Below are 26,425 nucleotides of genomic sequence, written 5' to 3' on the forward strand. Positions count from 1 at the left end.
TCAAAAGGCATGATATTATAAGCCAACGCAAGTATAAAACTATTACTGCGGGCGACTCGCTTCAGCAGTTGCTAGCGGATTTTAATAACTCATTCTAATAAAAGTGTTCCCCTCTACCCGACGGAGAAGGCAATAAAAGCCCTTTTATTCAAAGGCACTTCGATTAAATTTGTAGTTTAACGGGGACGTTCAGCGAAAGTGTGCACTGTACCATTACACATACAGCGCTGGATGCTTTGCCGGCTCCTACATGGGAAAATGAAATTCTGCTGCGAGAAAAATGTATTATTCATAAATTTCTTCGTGCTGTATTATTGCTGATATGCACCGTCTTTCTGTCGTGCGGTTCCACGTAGATAATTCTGGCAATCTGTTCAAACACGTAACAAAATGCCATTCAATGTTCATCCCAGCCTAACACGTACAGGATCGATGAAAGAGACGAATAAGCTTCATACTGTTAATGCATGCTTCACGTGACTTTCACTTAAAGTTGCGTTATCGAGACCAAATCCAACTAACAAATGAAATTTCAAATGTTCAATATTTGGAGACTTTGAATTAAATACAAATTACATGAGCCCCGCATTTTAGGCAAAATTTTTGATGTCTGGGGAAAATGAACAAAAGAGTAGCAAAAAGACGTGTAAGTGAGCAGATCCTAACGGATCTGGCAAAGCAGCCGGAGTTGCGAGCCCTGGAGAATCTTTCCGTGTTTCAGTCCAAAGTTGGGAAATCAGCGCCAAACTCCTCTCCTGCACCATCTGTTCCTGCTCGCAACTACAGTACAAATTGACCTGTTTTATCGGCACACCACACACTTAGCCTAAATGAACAGATGGGTAACTGCGATGCAGTGCAAGAGCTGGAGCATAAATAACTTTTGTTATTTAAAGACTAAATTAAGAAGCGCATATTCAGTGGCGCTTTAAAATGACAACAATTATATGACTGTAATGTGAAACGCCCAAGTCGCTAATTAATTAACAGCAAGACGATATGTCTTTGATGCGATGTTTTTTCACTGTATCCCAAAATATATTTATAATCATTCGCATATATTGTAGCTTAATTTCTCCTGAAAGAAACAAGTGAACTGTCAACTATAGTCAGGTGACATTTTTCTATATGTCAATGTATTAATTTATATATCGATGTAATCACAATTAATTAACAAAATAAGACCGAATCAGCATGTTGGTATAATAAGAACATAAGAACATAAGAACTATACAAACGAGAGGAGGCCATTCGGCCCATCGAGCTCGCTTGGGGAGAACTTAACTAATAGCTCAGAGTTGTTAAAATCTTATCTAGCTCTGATTTAAAGGAACCCAAGGATTCAGCTTGCACTACGTTATCAGGAAGACTATTCCATACTCTGACTACACGCTGTGTAAAGAAGTGCTTCCTTAAATCCAGTTTGAAATGTTCTCCCGCTAATTTCCACCTATGGCCACGAGTTCTTGTATTTGAACTAATGCTGAAGTAACTATTCGGTTGAACAGCATCCAAACCTGTTAGAATCTTATAGACCTGGATCATGTCCCCCCTCAGTCTCCTTTGCTTGAGGCTGAACAGATTTAGCTCAAATAACCTTTCCTCGTATGACATTCCTCTAAGACCAGGAATCATTCTTGTGGCCCTACGCTGCACCTTTTCTAAGGCCGCTATGTCCTTTTTAAGATATGGTGACCAAACCTGTACACAATATTCTAGGTGAGGTCTCACCAAGGAATTGTATAATCTTAGCATTACCTCCCTTGACTTAAACTCCACACACCTGGAGATGTACCCCAACATCCTATTGGCCTTTTTTATTGCTTCCCCACACTGGCGAGAATGAGACATGGAAGCATCAACATACACACCAAGGTCTTTCTCATAATCAGCTACCTTTATTTCAGTAGGTCCCATAAAATACCTGTACTTTATATTTCTGCTCCCTACATGGAGTACCTTACATTTGTCTATGTTAAATTTCATCTGCCAGGTGTCAGCCCAGTCACTAATTAAATTAAGATCCCGCTGTAGCTGCTGAGCCGCTAGTTCAGTATCTGCTACACCACCCACCTTGGTGTCATCTGCAAATTTCACCAGTTTACTGTATATATTGGTGTCTATATCATTTATGTAAATTAGGAACAAAAGTGGTCCTAAAATTGAACCCTGCGGTACCCCACTATGAACGCAGGCCCACTGTGACATCGAGCCTCTTATAACTACTCGCTGCTTCCTATCCGTTAACCAGTTATCAATCCAAGTCGCTACAGTTCCTAAAATACCTGTCGCTTTGAGTTTAAGTGAGAGCCTCTTGTGGGGAACAACATCAAAAGCCTTTTGGAAATCTAAATAGATGACATCATAGGCCTTCTTATCATCAACTTCCTGAGTAGCTTCCTCAAAAAACTCCAACAGATTTGTTAAACAGGATCTACCTCTCCTAAATCCATGCTGGCTATCCCTCAAAATGTTATTTGAGTCCAGGTAATCTACCATTTTCTCTTTGATTATAGCCTCCATAACTTTACCAGTTATACAAGTTAGACTGATTGGCCTATAGTTTGACAAATTACTTCTATCCCCTTTTTTGAAAATGGGCGTTATGTTGGCATGCTTCCAATCAGAAGGTACCACACCTTCAGATAAGGATTTTTGAAACAGTAATGTTAAGGGTCGGCAAATAATATCCCTCATCTCTTTTAACACTATAGGTAAGATGCCATCAGGGCCCTGTGATTTATTTATTTTGAGCTTAGCTAGGCTTTGCAAAACATCAGCTTCAGTTATATATATATTAGTTATAGACGATGTTGAATTAGTAATAAGAACTGGTAAGTTACTAGTGTCCTCGACAGTGAATACCCGTGCAAAACTATCATTGAACTCATTTACTATGTCAATGTCGTTTTCAATTATAAGACCCTTACTATCCTGCAGATTAGTAATTTCAGCTTTTAGAGCTCTTTTAGAGTTAAAATACTGGAAGAAACTTTTAACGTCATCCTTAGCCTCCAATGCGATCTTCCTTTCGACATTCCTTTTAGCTCGTCTAATGTCATTTTTTAATTCAGCCTGTAGATTTAGATACTCTTGCTTTATTATGTCATCATCAGTTATTTTCCATCTCTGGAACAAAGCCCTTTTCCTCCTTACTTTATACTTTATGTCCCTATTAAACCACCTAGGTTGCAATTTCCTAGATTTATTCTTGCTAGAAACAGGTATGAAGTCCTCTTGTACTTGCAATAATGTGCTTTTAAAAAATTCCCATGCCTCTTCAACAGTTTTGTTATTTAACTCCATCCAGTTCACGGTTTTTAGTTTTAATAATGCTTGAATGCATACTATTTTATAACGAGTATTTACCAATAACTGCAATGAATGTTGACACGTACACTATATAAACAATTAAAGGACATTTCAAGAATTACTGACGCGACGGGAAACAAAGCCGCTGTGAGGTTTGCTCAAGTCGTTTAGAAAGCCTGACCGTTCATTTTTCCTCCTGCTTTGTTGTTGCCCGCGGTGCTTTTAAATATTTAGGCCTAATATTTTGAAGGATGCACGACTTAATAAAATAATGAGTGATCTGAACGATTCTTTGACGCCAACCAAGCTTTAATGAACTCATCGTACCTTATTTCCCCAGTCCCCTCCCCCAGTCCTAGCAACAGTATTGGTTGTGATGATCTAATATCCGTGTGGATTTTTCCCTATAAGGGCCCGGCGGCTCTAAGCAGGAAGCAGGTGGCGGGACGCAGTAAGCGCAAAGCGTGGGGTGGGATTGGGATTTACCGCTGGATCATTGGTATTGTGAGCATAATTACACATCTATTATGCTAAATAGGACTATTCTGCAATACAATTCATCTTTCAAGGGTGCGCTCAAGGGTGTCTGAATGAGAAAAAAATATATATTAATAGAGAAAGTGGAAGTTGGGCAGAAATATGAGAGTCGTTCACTTATAGGTCTAAATGACCGCGGTGTCTAAATGGATTGATTATACGAAGGTTACGGAAGTGGTCAAAAGAACGGAGATACGCCATGGAAAATTCAAATCCAGTGGTGAGAGTGACGTAATTTGCTAGTGTACAGAGTTGTGCACGGTTGCCGCAGAAGTGACAGGCTCACCTCTGATTTAATGCACCATTAAGGCGATTCCTTGGCAGTTTGATTGGTTGATTGATTGATGAAACCATTTATTGCTGTTGCAACACACCATGTCACTAGTTACAAGTACCAGCGAAAAACTGGCCATCAACCCGACCATACATATACAAACATCACATTATGGGGGGTAGACAGGTCAGGAAGGCGGGGGGCATAGGAAGAACAGAGAAAACAGAATTACATGAGGAGAGAGGAGAATAAAAAAACAGCCCCCAGACTGTACTCCAGTAGGGAGTACAATGTAGGAACAGAAAAAAACACCTCAGCAACATAAGCACATAGTCACTACACCTTACAACATAAAAAGTCGTGACTTGCAACAGGGAAATGGGGAGGTGGAGGTAGTCCAGCATAGACAAACAGCCATCCAGTCCTGCAGCCAGAGGAGCTGGTCACAGACCCGCCTGTTCACACTGAGGGTATGAAGCGGTGAAGGCGTGGGATGGGGGGAGGGTGCAGTGAGTGTGTATCTGTACGTATGTATGTGTGTGTGTGTGTATCCAGGAGTCCTTGGGATTGGGGAAGAGGAATGCAACGACATCAAGAAATTAATGCATCAACGAACAACCACTTGGTGATTGTAATAATTTGAGCAGTGAACTAACTGACGTTTAGGCATACCGAAATACGGCTAAAGCACGGCTCTGCTTATTGGGATTATCGCTTAGCACAGGCAGTCGGTATAAATCACTGAGACAATGTGAATTCATCATTAGTTTAACAACTGCGCAGGCCAAAGCTGTATTATTATGAATTATGCAGGTGTATGAATCATGTAGGCTCTAAAATGGATAATTTAAATAGAGATAAAAGCACATTATGAATATTATGAATACATTTTTATTATATGCGATACTTAATATTAAACTATATTAAACTCGCTCAGTCAAATGAGTATGAGAAAGTATTACAATTGTATAAAATACACAGAAACAAGAGCTCAGTACAACAGCGGTGTGCAGTGACTCCATAAACCAGCGTTACGCAACCTGGTCTTCAGCGACCCAGGAGGGAGCAAAAATGTGGACTGACTGTGGGTTCCTGAGCTGCAGGTTGAAACACATTGTCCTAAACTCATCCACTCCTGAAACTGTCATGGAGGCACAGATGAGTCCTATCTGTTACATGCTAGGGGAACATCCCATAATTTGGCCACTGAGTGTATATACTATTGGATGATTTTTCCTAACATTAAAAGACAAAAAAAAATAAGTATAGTATTTTACTTTGTATACAGTTCTGACAAGAAATGACAGATTGTTAACAAATTGTTTAATTTGTGCTTAACAAACACACAAAAATACAAGTTTTTAAAATGATTCCAGAAACAGGTTTTCAGAAATGACACATTTGTTATGAAAAAATCAGTGTACTGACAAATTCACACACCTTTTATACTCAACTACGTCTAATTATGAAAGTGATTCATTTGTACAATATGATTTTAGTAGTCATTAGTGATAACAAGCAAACATCTGTCAGCTGCACTGTAACAGGATTACAGCTATAAAAGTGTTTAAAAAATAAACCAAAAAACAATACACAGCCATGTATTATGTAGCAAACAATTTCAGTGATTTCTTTCAATGGAAGGACATCAGAAAAGTGTTAAAAGGTTTAAAAAGAAAGATCTCAGCAATCTAACAGGGGTATTTTGACTTATAGTATGCCATATATACCAGTAGTGATTTTAATAAAATACAGAACAGTAACAAAGCCATAAGAGGTATCAAACAGATACAAAGAATGTAGGACGTAATTTTCCAAAGATAAAGTTAAGCATTTTTATGACCGGTGCCCTTCAGAAGCACCAGAGACTGATGCGAGTGACTGACCCGTGAACCAAGCAGACAAAATATTTATCTGTGGGACAAGTTTCAGCAGTATAAAGAAATACACATTCATAAACCAATATATGAAATTACAAAAATAATATTTACCCTTCACTTTAAAAACTTTGTAAACAAACAAGCCCAGTAACTGAAGTGCCAATCGTTACTAAACACATCCTCCCCAATTTTACTGCAAAATCAACAGTTTGAGGGCACGTTCACTTCGAGTGTTCAAGCCATTTTAAAAGGTGAAATCCAAAAACATAAATAAAAGACAATAAAAATACCATCCTAGTGATTCCTTTTAATACTTAGAGTTTGTAGGAAGATCCTTTACCTGTAGTAAACACCATACATAAGAGGTTATAATCATTATATAAATTATTGTTTGACAGAATTGCAGAGTAGCCCACCACCAATGGTGTCTCGTATTTCCGGAGGCTTGTGGTTCCTTCCCCGCCAGTGAGGGGGCGCTCTCACGCCAGGCACCAGAAGACAGTAAGGGCGGCCGCGATGCCATTCAGTATGGCCATGCTGTAGCCCATGTGGAAGGAGTGTCCTGTCATCTTCCTGTGGACAAAAAGGAGAGGCTGAGCTCTGTGGAAAATAATGGTGCTCTAATTAGCTACTGCTTCAAAGTAGCATCTAAATGGAAACCTAATGGACACCAGAGACACCAATTTGTCACTAAAACAAATATCCAGACCTACTTATTTCCCCGAGCATGATGTTGCTTTGACCCTCAGACACACACCTTATATAAGAAGCCAGGTCACTGCTTTAGCTCTCTGCCATTAGGGACAGAGAAAACGCTGAGATACTGAGTAATGTTTTCATGTGGCTCCATCATACAGTTACCTGCAGCGAATTTAATGTCTGTTGTACAGAAAAACAGGTACCCCCCCCCAAACAAGCTAAAAGTGAAGTGTAATTACTCTTTCTGTTTTCAACAATTCATTTTTATAAATTTGCAATTTGTTGTTCATTTGTAATCCAGTCTGTACCGGCAGTCAGATCCTGGAAAATCTATTAATATGAATTGTAACTCTCAGTACAAATGAAAGGACTGACAATCAGGGACTCGATTATGAACAGGACTGTAAATGACAAAATGTCACCATCAAACTAATAACTGAAGGACTAATAACTAATAACTCATGGACTTCAGAGTCATGTTGAATCTTTCATCATTATATTATATTATATTATATTATATAGCCACGAATGGCATGTTTGCATTGGGCAGATGGTTCTATACCACATACATATCAAAACAGCTGGTAACATAAGAGGGCATGTAGTAATCAGAATAAAGTCTTTAAAGCACAACGAAAGCTCCTCATTCATCGAGGAAACCTCACTACTAATGACTAGGCCTGAAAAAGTCATATCAGAAATACATAAAGCCATCTCATACATGATTATTGGATACTAATCAACAGAAAATATATTACAACAATTATCCTGTCACCACAAAAGAATATGCAAAAATACAGGGCAACGTAAAGCTGGTGTGTCGCCACCACGTTTTGAAGGTGCTGGACGGGAGACAGAGACAGTAACACCTCCTCCTGGCTGCTGTTTCATGTGCAGTGAAGCGCAGCGCCTGACAGGACTCTGGCTCCCTCGCGTAGCCAAGCGACGCAGCGCAGGAGACGGCAAGCATATCGGGGGCAGAGCAAGGATGACGAAGCTACCCATCCGGCACAATCGCCACAGCCAGCCGGGACACCTTCATCTGAACCTGTCCAGATCGATTCTACACCATCCGGTTCTGTAATCCCATTTTCCGATATTCATTTCAAGGCATGGAACTGGAAAACACCGGCGATTAAAAACTGGTGGCCAGCACTGCCACCTACAGATCCTGGGTTCCGGGATCGAGTCTGACACCAGATCTGTGTACATGTGTGCAGAACGTTCTCTGACATTCCTCAGAGATGCGGCTCATTTGAACTTCTGACTGTAAGCTGGACTTATTCTCTGAGCAACGCGCGGCACCTGTGGGTCAGTGGAACAGAGTTTTAACTTTGCATAAATCCACTGTGATCCAAAACTTCATTCTGATTGGTTATTGCTCCTATTTAACATCAGGTTCTGAACCAATATAGACAGCAGGGCAGAAAGAATCATGTTCAAAGCCGCCCGAGGCCAGTGTCTCCCCCACTGCTACCCTGTGTGACTCGTGCAGTGACACTTTGTCCAGTTCTCCACCTTACAGTTTCATCATAAACCTCCTGACAGCAGTGTCTCCCTTTTACAAGCCCCTCAGCTGCTGTGGGCAGACTTTTAATCTGCCTTTGCTTTTAAGTATCAGAAATACACATTTAAAATTCAAATAATTTTATTCTAATATTTTTTAATTCCTTTGTTGTGGCTTTTTTTGGTGCAACTAACCAATTTGAATGATTTAATATTGACACCAATGTGCAAAACAACCCTGATTTTTAACTAGAGAGGTACTGTATCAAACTCATGTTACCTGTGGGTTGTTTTGCACATTGACGTAACCATATGGTTCACATCAAAGACTGCAGGCCTCACTGGGAGTGTAGCCAGTGCTGGAATGCTGCTGTGAAAGGTGCTAAGAGAGCTCGTCTATAATGGTGTCTGTGACGACCCCACTACACAGATCTGTCTCTTGACAAGCGAATTAGCAACATGGCACCTGGTTCCAAGAGCGTGCTGTAAGATGCACTCAGTTTGTCGTATGTTACCAGACTCAAACATAAATGGCTAGCCATCTTAGAGAGAGAGCCAGGTCGTCCGACTGGGTGCCACCTTAAAATAAGACTACCCATATAAAGAGTTTATGAATGGTTTATAATCTGGTTACTAATTAGGTTGTAACACTTTGCAAATTATTAATAGACAATATTAAACAAGTTATAACATAATTTTCTTTTTATTAATGAGTCACTACCATTTACAAGGCAAAAGGAACCTTATTGTAAAGTGATGCCTCTGACTGGGACCAAAACCTAATGCTGTAGCATTCAAAACTCATGTACTGCATATCTTAGTGTATAATGTATCACATGGTTCTCTGAGTTAATGCACTCATATGGAATGTATCTTCATCAGTATTACTATTACCGCTGATATTTCGATACATACTCTAAACACAGGGGAGCACATTTCTGAGGCAAACCGTGTATGAGATTCATACTGTGCAAGTGATGAAAAAATATACTATTATTACATATAAATTGTTGAGGCAGATAAATGGGACATTTTCTCTTTCCAAAGCTGACTAATGAAATATTAACAGACATGGAACGACATGGAATAAGGAAGCATAAAATGGACAAATGACTGTCGTGTTGTGCGGAGACACTGCTCAGCCTGTTTGGACAACCTGGGCAGCAGACAGACAAGGGTCACTGGCTCCAGCTGTTCGTAGGGGGGAAACTGCGGCCATTTATAGCCCCAAAGCACAGCCACACTGCAGGACACGCGAGATGAACACGACCCGGATTCCTGGTGCTGTAGGCATTTGTGCTCCTGACTTCATTTATTCATTCCTGTTTTTACCTGGAAAGTGTCTGAGGCTCTCTGCTCTGTTATGCGGCATCCTGCCCCTCACAAACTCTTAGAGCAGAGTTTCCTTGGGGACCCACAGTCAGTCCACATTTTTGCTCCCTCTGAGCTCCCTGCCAGACAGTTCACATTTCTGCTCCCTTCCAGCTCCCGGAGTCCAACAACTTGAACTGTATGTGGGTCCCTGAGAACCAGACTGGGAATCACTGCCTTAAAGGGCCACTTTCAAGTTTCCATGATGGATTTCTGTCCATCCAGTCAAAGGGAACATTCAGCCATGAGCTTTTACTTTGCATTCCAGTCAGCAGCGGAATGCAAATATCATCAGTCGAAGAAAAAAGAGTGTGTTCATACTCTCAGACTGGCGGGGTGGCCAACCCTGCTGTGCCCGACAGGCCGTTTGAAAAATGCTCCCGCCCACGGCCAAAGGCACAGCAGTCGGGGGCCACAAAGGGGGAACATGTCACCGAGGAATTATCATGCCAGTCTGATGGATGATGTAGCCAATCAGCGACACTGCAGATCACGGTGTCCTACTCACCCTCTTCAGAATAAACAGCCCTACTTCACCCAGACAGCAGCCACCCCCGATTCCCAAATCCCATGCACAAATCAGAACGCACCGGCCCAGTACAGAAAAACACATGCTTAATGAGCCACGCTTGTGAATGAAAAAGTGGCTTGTCACAATCCAAAGGATACGCCAGGGTACCACTGAGTCAAATACAAACCAGTGAAAGGACTAGAGTACACAGAGAAAACCAGCATGATTATAAGACGTCCATCGTGAGGAATGTGCTCTCACAGTATCCATAATCTACAGTCTCTTTACAAAAATATTCGGCAATCTACGTGAAATTTTCTCCAGCACTCTCATTTGCCTGAAGACGCCGAAGCAAAACTGAGCAGGGAGTGAAAGAAAATTACGGGTGGAAGAGAAGGTGTTACCCACCAACACCGGCTGCAGTACTGGTTACCGAATGCATCTTACTGGGTGATTTGAAGATGGGCAAACAAATGCTTTACCTTTACCTGAAGATAATGACTAATATCTATCAGGCCATAGGCTGAACAGACCAGCCAAAGGAATAAAACAATAGTAATGTCAATTTTAACAACAGACACCAATATTAAAATCTCTGAATTAAAAACTTTCCTTTTATTTTAATGTTTTTATTTATTAATTTAGTTTGTGCGATTTTTAAATTAAATTGATAGAAGTCATCTGTACTTGTTGAGTTTGTTTAAATGATTATTTAAGGTAATGGAGTACAAACTAAGTAGGCAATAAATAGGACTACGGTGATGGCTCCCAGCCTTCGCTCTCATGAGCGCTAAGCGTAACAGATTTTCGTGGCGGTCTTTACAAGCCTTGCGCAAATACAACACGTTTGATGCGCTGGTCTATTTGATTGAACTTAACACAGTGGCGAGAGGAAGCGGTAAAAATGTAGTTTTGGGTAAACAGAGAGAGGGCCCACCTGAGCCTGGCAGGGGACAGCGGCGTCGGGGGAAACATGCCGGGCTCAAAGGAGTCAAAGTAGGTCAGGGTCCAGGAGAAGCTGCAGCAGGAGACGCCGGCGATGGTGGACAGGACCAGCAAGCTCCAGAACCCTGAGGAGCACATGCCACGCATGGAAAACTTACACTGTGCATTATGAGTATTGGTAATTATGTAATAGGATAATAAATAAGAACTGTGTGGCTTTCTGTTTACCTAAAAGTTTGATTTCCGAACCATCCTCAGTTGTCACTTTCTCAGTACGCAAATCTACAAAAATATATATTTGCATACATCAACAATACTCTTTTAAGTCTGATGAAATGTTGATTTTAAAAGTCGACGCTTTTTAGTGAAAACGTTTATCCTGCATATATTCATTTAAAGCAAACTGCAATACTACAACTGTAACATACACATTGTAACAAACACGATTTAGATGCGCAAAACTGGACTTATAAATTACCTTTTAAAATAACGTAGAACAATGACAAGAAAAAGGCGATGACAAAGAATAAGAGAATGGAACAGAGGATTGACAGTATCCTGGCCGGCCAGTGCCTCCCAGTGCCGCTGTGGCCCCTGAGCGCCGCGATCCTGAGGGACTTCAGGCGGCTCTGGGGACCAGACACCGCAACGCGACTCGCATCGTCTGCCTTATCTGACCCGTTTCCCGGCCGCTGCTCGAGATCCTCCAATTCCCGATCAAGCCGCCTAGCTAACGTTTCATCGGAGCCATGGACGCGCGGCATATTCAATAGGCAGACACTGCTCTTGCCAACCAGTAGATAGCTCCTCCTTTTTCCTCGATTGCTAACTAAAAAAACACAAGTGTTTTACCAAAACTGATATTTTAACTATTTTATAGTTATCGTATCATTGATGCGTAAAAATGACTCGCAGTATTCATTTATAACGTATTTCTACTCGAAGAAACTCTACACACTTCAAACCACAAATACGGACTATTATTTTCAAAACATCGCGGCTCTCATTTCCGTATCCAACGCCCTTATTTCCACGCCCACACAGCCCAGCCAATCACGATAAAGTTTTTCGAGCACATGCGAAATTTAACGTTTGTTTATTGGTTAAAAATTACGTCAATAATAACTAGAACGGCGCTTATTAAAAAAAAAATGTTTGGTTGCATCGTACAATAGTCTAGCCTTGAGCTGCCAACTGGCTGTTTCTTTTTGCCTTTGCACTCTTCACTTTGAACTTGAGTGACTAATAGAGGATTGGTTTAAAGCTTAGTGGGGGTGGGACGTGGACTGAACGCAATTCACTCAATGTGGTGTGTGAAGTTTGTATATGTTTGATGAATACATGTATATATATTTTTTATTGTAACATTTTAACAAGAATTGTGGAAATGTTGGTAGGTAACGAAACATTAGCTTTTAAATGACATTTTGTATTTATATTGACTGTTGCCCAGTTGACAGTCTGTGGATTCAGCAATTTACACGATATGACAGATAAATTTCAACTTAACAGCTTGATGTATTTGCACATACGTCAAGTGTTAGGTAGCGACGATTGGCGATTTGGTTAAAAATGGAAACTTGCTAGCCAAGGATGATATAGGCAGTTAGTACGACATTGAAAAAACACATTCCCCCTATAGCTGCAGCGAAAACGGTGAGACGGGTTATTTAAAAACTTGTAAAATCTGATGAAAACAGTCAGTTACCAAAAAACCGTGAGATGGCAAAGTAAAATGACACCTGACACCTGTGATAAATACGGAATAAACTAGTTGCATCGAAGTCTACACTTTGCCGGCCTATTGCGCAAAGAAAAAGGTGTATGGAAGCCCGTGACGACTTCCGATGAATGTGTCTGGATTAATGTATGGCTGAATGCCTAGCTAATTTGCTAATTCTCATTCGCATCACAATTGTTATTTTCCTTTACAATGCAGTGTAGGAAGAGTCTTTTGGAACTCTGTACCCAGCCTCTGTAGGCACCTGCTACGGTGTCCTCACACACTGTATCCATGGCAGCCAGCAGGGTTACTTTAGTGTTGGCTGGTGATCGTGAGCCTTCCACCTCCATGCTGAGCAGAGCTCCTCAGTTGGGTTAAGGAATGGGAAGTATGGGGGTCCTTGCTTTTCTATTAAAATTGTTACACTGTGTTGTGCTCTGTTAATACATGCTTGCCAATTGAAGGTTCATGAGATACATCTCTGCGCTATTTTAGAATTAGGTGATCAGTAGTCAGTGTTGACACACCACAACAAAATGTGTCCTCTGCATTTAACCCATATGTGACATAATGACATAGTAGGGGGCAGCTAATTCAGCACCCAGTGCTTGGGGGCAGTACCTTGCTCAGGGTACCTCACTGGTGTCTTGCTGATTAGGGATTTGAACCAGCAATTTTTCAATTATAAGCGTGCTTCCCTAACCATTAAGCCACCGCTGCCCAATTGAGAATTGGTTGATCACTGGTTGATCTAACACATCAATCAATTTCCTCCATTGATGAAAGTCAAGATTCAGCTAAGTGCAATTTGTGAATTTAAGATAACACCTTGATTTAATTAGCGACTGGGCTGATACCTGGCAGATGAAATTTAATGTAGATAAATGTAAGGTAATCCATGCAGGGAGCAGAAATATAAAGTACAGATATTTAATGGGTTCCACTGAAATAAAGGTAGCTGGTTATGAGAAAGACCTTGTGTGTATGTTGATGCTTCCATGTCCCACTCTCGCCAGTGTGGGGAAGCAATTAAAAGGGCCAATAGGATGTTAGGTTATATCTCTAGCAGGTAGATAAGCAGGTAGATCATGTATGCATGAATGCATGTATAGTGTGGTGTGTAGGGCTGCACAGATAAAACAATAACAACTATCAGCATGTAATTTCTCTATCAATATAGCTAATGCTTGATAAGAGTATGATATGATTTAAGACCGAACATGTTGCCCAAGACACGTTTTATGTCACAATGAATTGACGTTAATTTCTCTGCGACTGCATGTCAGGACCAGCAATGGAGCACAAGTGCAGACAGCTGTACATACACAGATTTATTGAACAAATAAGAGAATGAAATAGCTAACACAGTCAAAACAACAGGGCAACAAACAGGGCAACCATTCCAATAAGGGTGATCCAGACAAATCCAAAATGAAAGTCCACAGTAAAATTCAGTCCATGAAAAAAATTCAGAAAAGCTGGGAAGAATGTAAGCAGCGGCATTTTAGCGCTGACTGAAATAACATGTTCTGCTTTTACCTACAATTTGTGAAATGTGAAATGCTCTTTGTGAGTGTTGGTCACGTTCTGGTGATGAATATTTTGAAACAACCATCAGGCTTCTTCAATTTTCACTCAGGAGCAAAAATCAGCCTTTAAACTGGAAAGAAATAATGATTTGACATTTATTGTGATAATTACCAATACTGACTGACAAATTTTTTATCGTGATAACATTTTTGGGCATATCATACATATTATTCTTATTTATACAATGCAGATGCATGGTTATCATGTTGAAATTGACCTATTTTACCATCACAAGTCATTCATGTCTGTTGATGATAATTTCTTGGGATTTTTAAGGGAACTATTTCAGACGAAAAGGCACGATGGCCTTTAGTACAGGTTATGCTCTCTGTGCGACACACCCAAAACTGTGCTGAGAACTATGGGATTTCTTGAGTACATCACTTCTATGCTGAGGTGTACATTTCAGGTCCAGAAAGTAAAAATCTAGACCACGGTTTTGTTTCAGCCTACAACTTGAGTGCTCTGTGACTGTGACTATACTCAGTTGGTTGGTTGAAACAAAATCTCAGTCTGGGTTTTTACTTTCTGGACCTGAACTATCCACTTCTGCTTGTATGCTAGTGGTAGGTGAGGCCTCCCGGAATGCTGCCTCAGTCCCCACTGATGCAGATAAAAAGCTGAGACGTGACCCCCTTGTCCACAGCAATGCTACCTGCCACAATGCACCAGTCTGTAGATTCATGGGTGAGATGATCAGAGTCATCAGTTACATACCCCAGAGTTAGTGGGCCTCCTGCGCACACAGCTGTCTTTTCAGCATCCGCCCTGGCTGATTTTGCCAGCAGGCGTGGTGGAATCAAGGAAAGAAAAGCCCAGTTATTCAGGCTCGTGATCTGTAACTTTGATATTAAGGCTGGTCATCATGAGCAATAATGCATAATGTATTTAATGCCTTAAAGCATGAATTACGTGATATATCACAGATCATCAACATGTTTAATTTTATATTAATCGCCCATGTCTGCTGCACACCCCTGATGTAATTTTCCAGCTTATTTTTGGATTTATTAATCAGTTTTGGGGGGCAACTGAACTGAATGTTCTGTTAGGATTTGCCATGGATCTCATGGCCCAGACTTGCATGGCACAATTTCTGACTTGAAGTTGTCAGTGGGAATTTTCTCTCACCTTCCCCCCATGTACCTGCCTGTTTATTTACACCCTGGGGGCGGGGGGGGGGGGGCTGGGGGTGGTGGTGAAGGTGTCAGTCATCAGGCCAGATGAATATTTCCCGATGAGCATTTCTCAAGCCCCCGAAATGGCGGCGCTCGTGGCGCCTGCCATCTGTGCAGAGCCGCGGAGCGTGCCGGTCCCGTAAAGGAGACCTGTCGTTTTCCAGATTGAGACAAAGGGCATTATGGGAAGGAAAGAGATCCGCCACCCCCTGTCCGGTATTGTGTTTCCACATTCCACACCCACCCGATGATACAGGCTTTTGTATTTGTCGTCTAATCTTGGGCGGATTTTTCAATTAAATGAAGTCATTTAGCCGAATCCTCCCGGGAAGCGGCTCTCCTTTCTGTATGAATGCGTTCCAGCTGCTTTTGATGCTGTGAGGGTTTTCTACTGGCATCAGCTGAACTCTGCACTGCCCCCTATTGGCCCCTCATAGTCGAACCAGTGTTTGACCTGTGTTCAGGAAAGGGGAGGGTGAACGAACTCCCTAATTTCCTTTGGATCAATATTGCTGTGTTCACCAGCGCTAATTAAATTGGAGCAGCATAATTAATGTGCTTTTCTTTTGAGCCCAGCAGTGACCCCTGCATAAATCATTTGTTGTCTCTGAACTGATTTGATTAGGCACTGTAACTGCGTGGTCTGAGAGCGCCTCCTCGCCCTGACCTCTGCTCTTACCAGATCGGTTTCCTTTCGGAAGTGAGACACCCTGAGTAGAGGCCGACTGCTTCCACGCTTTGACTGCTTTTCCTGTCATTCACTCCCATACGTGGGTCCGACAATTTCGCTCGTGGATGCAGTATGAGAAGGACACTAGACTCAGTCGTCATTTTCATGATGTCACTCGTTAATAAGCATTGTGTTGGATTTCAGTTAGTAAAACAAACGATGCCTATGTATTTAATATGCATCTTACTTTACCCTTATTTTAATTCATAATGTTGCTGCAGTAGTGGTGATGTTGGACGTCTTCCGATTGGCTGAACTTTGGAGCCGCACTGCTAATGATCAGCTGATCTGACTGAACAAGCTACTGCTTTTAATCATGGGAGCTGTCCAGAGGCAGACAATACATCAGAAATATCTGTATCTCTCTGATGTGCGGTCATTTGTGCACAGGATGTGCAGTACTTTCACATTAATAGTTGTACTTTAGCTGTATTTATTGTGAGGGAGAAATGAGCAGAAATGACCTGTTGTTCTCAGAATCGTGTTTCTGTGATGATGAGTGCTGGACTTGGCACACGAAACCACAATCTCACAATCCTTCCACATGTAGATCTGGACCCAAGAACTAGGTTCCTCCGCCTGGGGTGATTTATATGTATTTTTAGACACGAATGCTTTAATTGTTTTAAATTGAGTTGTAATTAGCCAGTCCTTCAGGCGTGGGTCTTTCAGGATTAATAAGAAAGCACCGCTGCGTGTTGGGAAGAGGGTTACCACATAATGGTTGATAAAGGCTGCATTTATACATGATCCCTTCGCAGGTCCTGGTCAGATTGGTTTGTTCTCCTCAGATGAAAGCTCACTGTTTATGATAGAATTAATAGGCCTTTCTCTGCCATTATGAAAGCAGAGCAGCGTGGGTAAGAGGCGGTGATTATTTTAAGTCTTCTTTGCTTGTAATGGTGTCCTGTCCACCTGTCACCATCTAACGTCTCTGTGTATATTGGCTTTATTAACAAAAAAAAAGTAGCTCTGTGTTTCTGATCTCTCTTCTGTCACCCTTCGTTAGTTTGGCAGGGATGTAGACGTTGATCTGTTTAGGTGCAGGATGCTATCAAGACATCAGACCCGGTTGGCACAGCTGCCACGGCAACTGCTGCTGTCCCCACATCAGGGGCCCCCAGGCTGTTTCCATGACGATGGAGCCTGAGGCTGCCGCCCCGGCCATGAGACACCTGAGCGGGAGGCCACAATCAGGTATCGAAGACCTTCATCCTTAACCCTCCTCTTCTTCAGAGCCTAAGGTGCCCCTCCCTGTCCCGAACCTTCTGACAAACTGTTACCTCCTATAATGTTTTGAATGATATTGCTGTGGATGCGAGCTAAAAATAAGTATTATCTTTACTGCTCTGTCTGTCACCTTCAGTAATGATGAACCCAAGCAGGGAGAGTGACTGGAGCTTGTGAAGGAACGGGGACGATGAGGTTGAGCTTTCAAGGAGCACCTGAAGGAGAAGGTAGGGCCATTGGAGATAGGGCAGGGAGATCTGCGCATCACTTCCAGCTGCAAGAAGAAAGTTCTTTATTTTGATGGCTTCCAGCACAGGACAGCTCTTTGTCAGTGTAACTATGGGTCAGGGAGGGCAGGTCCCACACAGTCATGCTGCTGGACCTGCTTCTGATTCAAGCTCATGAGGAATCCTCTCCTGAAGGTGGGACGACCGGCTGTGAGGCCGTACAGCCTTCTGTCTGTTATCAGTGCCGCATCCCTGCAGCTACTTAATGATTCTAATTTTAGATCATCCATTTGTTTTATTTGCTTAGCAAAGATCCCACGGAGATGGTTTCCACTCCAGTCTTAATTGGCGTGTCTTTATGATTAGCCTCCGCTGATGGAAGCTGGGCTCCGTTCAGGACAGTCATGTGATGAATATATGTGTCTGTTCACTAGTCAGTGTGACTCTGCGATGGAGAATGAGCCCTGTCTCTTCACCATGGTGGGGGGGTGGGGGGGGGGGGACATCATCTCCAGAGATGGCTGCAGGATGCTCCTCTGAACAGCTGCTAATTCTCTTTCCTGGGGGTGGTCTGTACTGTAGGCTTTGGTACTATTACTGTAATATGGTATACCACAGAATTTTAGGGACATAAAAATATAAACAATAAAATATTTATATTGGCAACAAAATTAGCTGAGTGGGGGCGAAGGGGATCACACACAATAACATTTTGCGGGGGACGGTCAAAATGTACCACAGTATAATGTCTGGATCTTATTACAGTAAGAAAAATTTGATACTCCTGAAGCCTACTGTAGAGTTGGTTCATAATAGTAATTTTGATAAGTTCGGCTTGTTGGAATGTCACTCCTGCCCTCCTCCTGGTTTGCAGTTGACCGGCGCTCACCTCATTCCCAGGCTAAGAGAAAAGAAGCAACACCTTCAACATGGACAAGGCCTAGATGGAGAAGGTGAGGCTCATCAGGAAGCCCATGCAGAAGGTAAATCCTTGATTTGCCACTTGCACACACACAGGTACATTAGCGTTCTTTTCTTCACCTACCCCTCTAGCTCTCTATAGGATGGGGGGGGGGGGTCACAGTGCAGGGTCAGCCAATTGGGGGTTAAGGGCCTTGCTGAAGGGCCCATGGATATGTGGCTGTTCTGCCAATGCCCGGGTTCAAACCGGCGATCTTCCAATCACAGGCATGGAGACTGAGCCAGTCACCGTACCAACTCTTCTGGGAGCATCCCGAGAAGATGCCCTCAAGCACCAGATAGGAGTGAATGGTAGTGAACGGGACCCCTGGGTTTAGCAGCTGGGCACCCCTACGGTCCACTCCCAGCTTCAGCTTCTCCTCCCCGCTGTTTGCCCCCCATCTCAGAGGCCTGCTGGCCTCCCCTTCCGGGCTCACAGCCGGTGAGTCGCTTCTGCTGCTGGTCCCTGACATCATTTTGAGGTTAATGGCGCTTCCTACCCCCTTGGGTCACATATTGAGCCATTATAAACCATTTCATTTTTACAGTTAGCTTATTTTCAAATGTACCAGTAGTATATTTTAAGTGCCCATGCCATAATCTTGAGTTACAAGTATAGGAACAAATATTAAGTATGACAGAAATATGGAAAAGTAGCAGTAATCCATGGAAGCCACTGAGATATTTATACTGCAGTTTTTGAGATTGTATAAAACATATTTTTCCTAACATAAGATTTAGAAAACAGTTATTTTCCCCAGAAATGTAAGGTATATAAACAGAATGAAACATTTCAGCTTTCTTTTGTTGCTGACATAAACCTCCAGTGTAGCAGATGACCTTGAACGTCACCGATTGGGCGTCACGGTGCTGCTGTCGTCCTGCTGACCGCGTGTTTTCCCACCAGAGCCGCTGCTCTCTCGGTGGCTCGCATCTGGTGGACATCTGTGTGGCGACGGCGGCCCAGTTGGCTCTCCGTGGGGCCCCTTTCATTCCCTGACTCTGTGGCCACTTGCAGGCAGGGATGTGGCAGAATTTGTGTGTTTCTGCAGAATGGAGAAGGGCCTTTATCTCTCATGCCTCCCTGGAGAAGGGCCTTTATCTCTCCTGCCTCCCTGGAGAAGGGCCTTTATCTCTCCTGCCTCCCTGGAGAAGGGCCTTTATCTCTCCTGCCTCCCTGCTTTGCTCTTGGAGTTTGTTAATTCAGTCAGGGGCATGTTCCACAAAGCAGGATTTCTCATTTAGCTGGGTTAACTTAAGCTAGAAGTCATGATTGTCCAATAAGAGTTTAGGTTAGTAGCATTCCTATTGGACAATCATGACGTCTAGCTTAAATTAACTGAGAAATCCTGCTTCTTGGAACAACCCCAGATGACAGTTGATTAAGTTTGTGTTGTTATCAAATAAGACTGGTAATTAATAATAACAGGAACCGTACTTGGTTACCCCCATGACCCTGACCAGGATGAGCGATTGGATGATGGATGGATAGTCATTTATTTTTGTTCCGGCCCGCTTCGGCTACTGGAAGGCATTGAAAGCATTGGCCTCTGCTATCTCTTTCTTTCCTTTTTCCATGTCGTTAATCCAGAAGGCTCTGTGTGGGAGGGGGCCGCAGTCGGCGTGACCCCCGCCGCTGGCAGCCGCTAATTTACAGGCTCCCGGTGGAGCTGCGTGCCGTGGGTAGCTGAGAAATGAGGCCCAGAAACTCCCAGCTTTACCTTAAAAAGCCAATTTATTCTGCTGCCAGAGAATAAGGAGGGATGTGGGCGGCGGGGGGCCACGGAGGGCGGGGGGGGGGGGAGGGGGGGAGGGGGGGTGATGTATTCTAGGTTCTGAGTGTGGGCTGGGCTGGAAGGTACGGTCTGCATCTGGCAAGGATACCTTAACTCTCTGACTCCATAGCAACAGTCCCCAATCACAGATATGTCTGACATCTGGCCTTGCTGCTGTGTTCCCAGAATTTTAGCTACAGTTAAAATACATACAATAAAAATACACTGTCTTTGTATTGAACCATAAAACTTTTGTCCTTTAATTGGTAATCTGAAAGAACTAAACTGTGAACAACTCAAGGAAATTGTAGACATGATGAATCGTATTGCTCCGTGTACATTGGCAGATTGTTTTAGCGCTATGCAATGGTTCCATCTTGTGGTAAAATGTGTCACTGCAGACGAGAATATTAACGGCTCCCACTCTGGGCTCAGATGGCTGCCGTCTGCAGTTTTTCCAGTTCTTTTGCTACGTGGGGCACTTAAATGAGGAAGGTAATTAGTGTATTCATCTGAGTGGAATGAGGATCTAATCGAATCTGGTGACTCTTGTCTCAGGCTTATAGACGAAACAAACGGAATAATTTCTGCAAAGCTTTTCCTCGTGACCTGCTGTGACTTTAGCGGAAATGTGCGCCTGTCTCGACCTCTCACTCAGGAAGGTGGAGCAGATGTTTGGCGAGCTGGAGGTGTGGAGCACCGTTCCGGATCGTGATCGTCTGGAAATCTACGAGGATGTCATCTTTCATCTGGACAAAAAGGAGAAGGTGGTGACGATGTCCAATTACACCCACAGTGCCTTTCTATTTATAAAGTCTTATGCTCTTGTCCTGAGTAGTTGTTTTTTAATTATACAGACATTCATTAATTTCTTTATTAGTTAAAGGTTTCTGGATTTGCACATCTACAGAAATAAGTTCTACTGTGCAGAACCTTCTGCACAGCGACTAACATATCACACTGTTCACTGTGGATGAGGAGTTGCAGAGTATGCAGTGGGATGCCAGTGGGTCTCATTTTGTAGGTCTAGGTCCTATAACCACTGATTAATAATCATTGGTGCTCAGAGGGCTAAGTTTGTGATGTGAACTAACCAGAAATGTACAAATATTTCATAAACTGGCCAAACAACTAGACGTGTCTCCATGAACCATGCCTACCCATACTATGTATCCACCCTGTGCTCCCCAAACATAGACGAGGAGGATGTTCTGATCTACTTTGAGCATATCCGTGCTCTTGAGGAGAAAGAAGAGAAACAGATATCTCTACAGAGAAGTTCAGACCGTTCAGGACCTAGAAGGCCTTCCAGGTGAGGGATGGGGCAGCAGAGTAGCTGTTTTCCACACGTGTGCAGGTGGTTCAGTATTGAGTTGGAAAGATGCTCTATATGGTGGGAGTGTCACTCCTGACACATTTCAGCCCTGCAGAAATTCCTGGACAAACTCCACAACTACATCCTGCTCCATGTCTGCCTGGTGGGGGGGAAGATGTGCCCAGCTGTCAGCTGAGATGTCCACTCAGGTGATAAAAGACAGGCTGACCTTCCCAGGAACACAGTGGATTGGTGCAGTTTGTGGACTGAACATATTGTACAGTGTTTATTAAATATGGTGCTAGAAGCGGGAAATGAGATTTGTGTTTATTGCTGTTGTGGTTAATCTAAGGGGCAGTCTGTACCCCTGTCCTATTGCAATTGTACATAGAGAACCTAGAACACTACTAGATATTACTGCTAATAGGAAGAGCGGCATGGACATGTTGAAAGTGAAGACAGTAGCTCTGCTGTATCTGTTTCCCAAATTTGTCTTGGCTGTGCATGAAGTTCCCATCCCCTCAGCTCATGGTGTTGCTCATGTGTGCACACACACCCAACAAGAGATAAAAACGTACTGCTGTTCCTTCTCCTCAACTTAAAAGATCTAAAATGACCTTACAGCCCAGGTCTTTGTCCTTTATGCTTCAGTCGCTGTGTTCCTGTGGCCCTTTTCTGCCCGAAAGTGGCTGAGCTACGCGTTTTCCTCCAGGACAAAAGGGGGTCAACACCAGCTTAAGGACTTTGGCACCGTGATCAACTACAGAGCTACAGGCCTGGACAGAGGCAACATCAAGATGGCCTTCAGCAGTGAAAGTACACTTTTATTCTTCAATGAAACAGGAAGTTGGAAATGTATTCTTTGGAAAGCTCTGTCACCGCCCCCCCCCCCCCCCCCATCTAATCCCTACCCCTCAAAAACCCCGACCTCTCTCTCTAGCCCACCTCCCCGCTAAGCTTGGGTTGGGGTCTAATTTTTCATACGGTCATACTGTCCATACATCATACCGCAGTATATTATTTTTATGGCATTTTCAAAAGTAATGCTATTCCAGGTAATTTGATAAATATATTTTTTGCATATTAAGAAAATCATCTTGTTATCCTCCCCCGCCTTCCACAACTGACCAGAATAAAGTTCCTGAGAAGTTTGAAAAAGATTCTACAGAACACTTAGATATACTGACTTCACAAGGTCACGTGTCTCCTGCAGCCACCCTTTCTGTCATTTGGTGCCATCAGGCATGTGACTGGGCTTGGGATGAAGACCCAAATGAATCCGAATGAGTCGCAAATGATTTAACTTCGATGTTTTAACAGCCATTTTGAGAATTCCATACATGATGACAGGCCCAGGCTGCCTTTCCCAAATTATTGTCTTTGACTGTGTGAAACACATGCGGTGTTTTGATGCAAAAATGGGACCTATGGCATTCCTTCCCAGTCTTAAACAACGCGAGAGCTTCGGTCATGACGTTGCATAGAATCCCAGAATTCACAGCTAAAATATCCTCTTAATGCTGTCGCATGGAGAAGTCAATGCATGCATATTGTTTCTGTTTATAATTAAGACATTTCTACACATAGATTATAAAATCTTTTTGGATGTTATTGCAAAATGATTGCATATGCAATTAACCGGACGATTAAACCCCAGTGCTGGTGACAGATTGCGACTGAAAAAATAGCTTCACGGTTGTAATTCTCCATTTCCAGAGCAAAAAATTAGGAGAGACGTCGGGAAGCTGGATCAAAAAGAAATGGGAGAAAACTAGATTTAATGCATCTTGGAAGCATCCTAATGTAGACTTGAAAAAAAACAGAAGAATGCGAGACTCGTAAGATTTCTTGATAATTGGATCACAGGTAGGAATTGGCTATCTATTGACAGTGTTTGAATGCTTTGAATGAGTAAATTATAGAAATTATTATGAGATACTGAAAATAACTTTGCATGGTAATTTATTATTGTAAGATGTGATGGCGTTTGGTTGCTCTTTATCCTTGAAAATGACATTGTGGGCTGATTTAAATGTTTTTTTGCCTGAACTAGCCCAATTGGCGATAAAAATTCCACAGTTTCACACCTGGTTATAGCCCAAGAATGCTGGCTAGCTCACTTTGCTACTGATAAGTTTATATGATTTATTGTGAAGTGTTAATAAAGCCTTAGCCAAGACCATAAGAATATTATGTACTTTTCGAATTATGTTCACATGATCAGATATCTTCTGTGGTCACCCTTTTCTTTGGTGCTACTAAGCCATGTTGCTTCAGTTTTTGTGTTGTTTGCCTCAAAATTTGATCAGGCCCCGATGCTCACCCATATAGTGTGTCTGCTAAGTTTGAAAAAAATGCTGTCAAATACTTTTGGAGTTATCATGCTGATAAGATCAAGTGTCTGAAATTGTTATTTTCTGTGTTATAACCACGTGGCATTGCTTTAGTTTTTGTGTAATCTGTCTCAAAATTTCCAGATCGTCGGACGTACAATGTGTCTGCACATTTTGAAAAAAATCCATCAAATACTCTTTGAGTTACCATGCTAATGAGAAAGTGTTGGTGGTGGTGTCAATTTACCCCTGGTGTCCCTGATTTTGAGTTTAGTAGCTCACCTCTCAAACCTGAGTCTCCCTCCATTCCCAAATTATGGTTTCATTCCATTAATTTCAGCAATCAGAATCAGGATTTTGTTGGCTAGTTTTTGTCTGGCTTTTAAAATGTGTCACTTAAGGTTCCTGTAGGAATCTTCCTTGAAGGACTTACTTTGGAATCTGAAAGAAAGGATTTTCCATGATTTTATTAACAGCTTGAAGGTGGGAGAAGGTCTGAGCTTGGCAGCACGAGTGGGTTTGAGATGCAAGCTCACACTTTCCATCTAATTTGTGCAAGGTTTTGTAGTGATTTGTGCAAACTTGCACATAATGTGGAGAACAGAAATGGAGAATTTCCATGCATCTGCTGGCCATCTGCTATCATGAGAAGTGTGGCAGGGAAGGCAGTGCATCTGGACCGAGAAGGTGCACATGCTGTTTGTGTTGGAGACAAACAGTCTCAACAAACTGTCTTTGATCTGAGAATAGAGGTGGTTTGTTACAGAACTACAATATAGGACAGTGTTTTCCAATCCAGTCTTCGGGGACCCAGAGACAGTCCAAGTTTTTTGCACCCTCTCAGCTCCCAGAAGGGAGCAAACATGTGCACTGTCTGGCAGGGAGCTGGGAGGGAGCAAAAATGTGGACTGTCTGGCAGGGAGCTGGGAGGGAGCAAAACCATGGACCAGCTGTGGATTCCGAGGACCGGGTTGGGAAACACTTAACACACAGTAACAAGAAACTACAGTAGCCCATCTACAGTACATCCTCGTGCGGTAAGATATTTACCCATCATCCCAGAATTTTCAGTGAATTTCACTCCTAGTGTTTATCAGTTTATCACTTGTTGTCCCAAATAAGGCTGATAAAGAACAACAGAACCTGGGGGAAGTCTAACAGAATCCAACCTGAAGTCCCTCAAGATGAAGTCATCGACAGAGCAGCTAAGCAGAAACATCGGAGGCGCCCTACTCCAGATCAGTGTTAGTAAGACCATGCCCGTGTCTGCCATCGAGGGCAAGTATTTCTGCAGGTCCAATAACCACAATCCATTGCGGGCCACACCCAGGAAAAAATCCTGGTTATGGCTCTGAGCAAGACACTGGGATTATAGGCTGTATGAGCAGTATGTCCAGGTCGTTCATATTTATTATAATGTTACTGGGCTGGATTTTTGAACCGGAGACCGAAAGAATTACGAGAAGCTCCAGGAATAAGTTACAGCAGTAAATAAGCACCAAACCGGGCAGTTATACAGCCATTGTCAGTGACCTCTTTTTATTTGCCGGAATCCCCCCCGCTTGCTTTTAGGGACGCCGGGACACCTTGAGAACCAGGCTGAACGAGGACGAGCCTGACAGACAGAGCAGCCGGGGCAGCCGGACATGTCCCAACTCCGTTACCGGAATGTTACAGATCCCACATGGCCCGGGCTCTCCCTGACCCCCTGTAAACATCCCCTGCCGACAGTTTCGATAAAGGGGAGGTCTTTCAGTCAAAGGTAAGAAAAAACACACACTCTGTATTTTCATGTTACAGTGTCCAGGGCATTTTTGTCCTGAGAAGCCCTGTCGGAGGTTTTATTTCTACTGCACTGACAGGCAGTGCTGGAAAGCTCCGGAACAGATCTGGCAGGCTTGCCTGTGTTGCATTATGCTGTCGGTCTGAGGTTCAGGTGTCTGCAAGATCCCAGAGTTCTTTAAACGCATCTGTTGCTCATACCCTGAAGCGTAATAAAAATCATGCCTTCTTCAATCTTTTTCCTCTCCTCCCCGACTGAAATATTTAGTTTAGCATCAGCCACTCGACTTTCACATCGGTGCTGGAATATTCCAGTTTACATTTTTTGTTGCACATCCCACTGTGATTCAGTAAAGATTAAGGTGACCTGAACGGTTTAAAGTTTTACATTCTGTTTTGAGTTTGTCTTTTAGTCAGTCTAGCTAGTTTTTAAACCAATAGACTGCATTCGGAAAACTACGGGAGACATGAACTGTAAGTGTTTGACGTTGGTGCTTTTTTTTCTGTTATGAACACTGGTTTGCTCAACAGCAGCTCCAAAAGAAAG

At 42.7% G+C, this 26,425-nt stretch overlaps 1 protein-coding gene across 1 annotated transcript; it reads right to left on the minus strand.

Moving 5' to 3' along the window:
• Positions 1–5,424: 5,424 nt before the first annotated feature.
• Positions 5,425–12,046, minus strand: arl6ip6 (ADP-ribosylation factor-like 6 interacting protein 6). Its single transcript, XM_023839955.2, has 4 exons — positions 11,514–12,046; positions 11,264–11,317; positions 11,028–11,160; positions 5,425–6,576 (listed from the first exon to the last, which is right to left on the minus strand). Exons 1-4 carry the CDS (start codon positions 11,797–11,799, stop codon positions 6,483–6,485), a joined length of 567 nt encoding a protein of 188 aa, XP_023695723.1. The 5' UTR covers positions 11,800–12,046; the 3' UTR covers positions 5,425–6,482.
• Between the last annotated feature and the right edge of the window lie 14,379 nt (positions 12,047–26,425).

Source organism: Paramormyrops kingsleyae, chromosome 16 (genome assembly GCF_048594095.1).
Source record: "Paramormyrops kingsleyae isolate MSU_618 chromosome 16, PKINGS_0.4, whole genome shotgun sequence".
Taxonomy (NCBI): domain Eukaryota; kingdom Metazoa; phylum Chordata; class Actinopteri; order Osteoglossiformes; family Mormyridae; genus Paramormyrops; species Paramormyrops kingsleyae.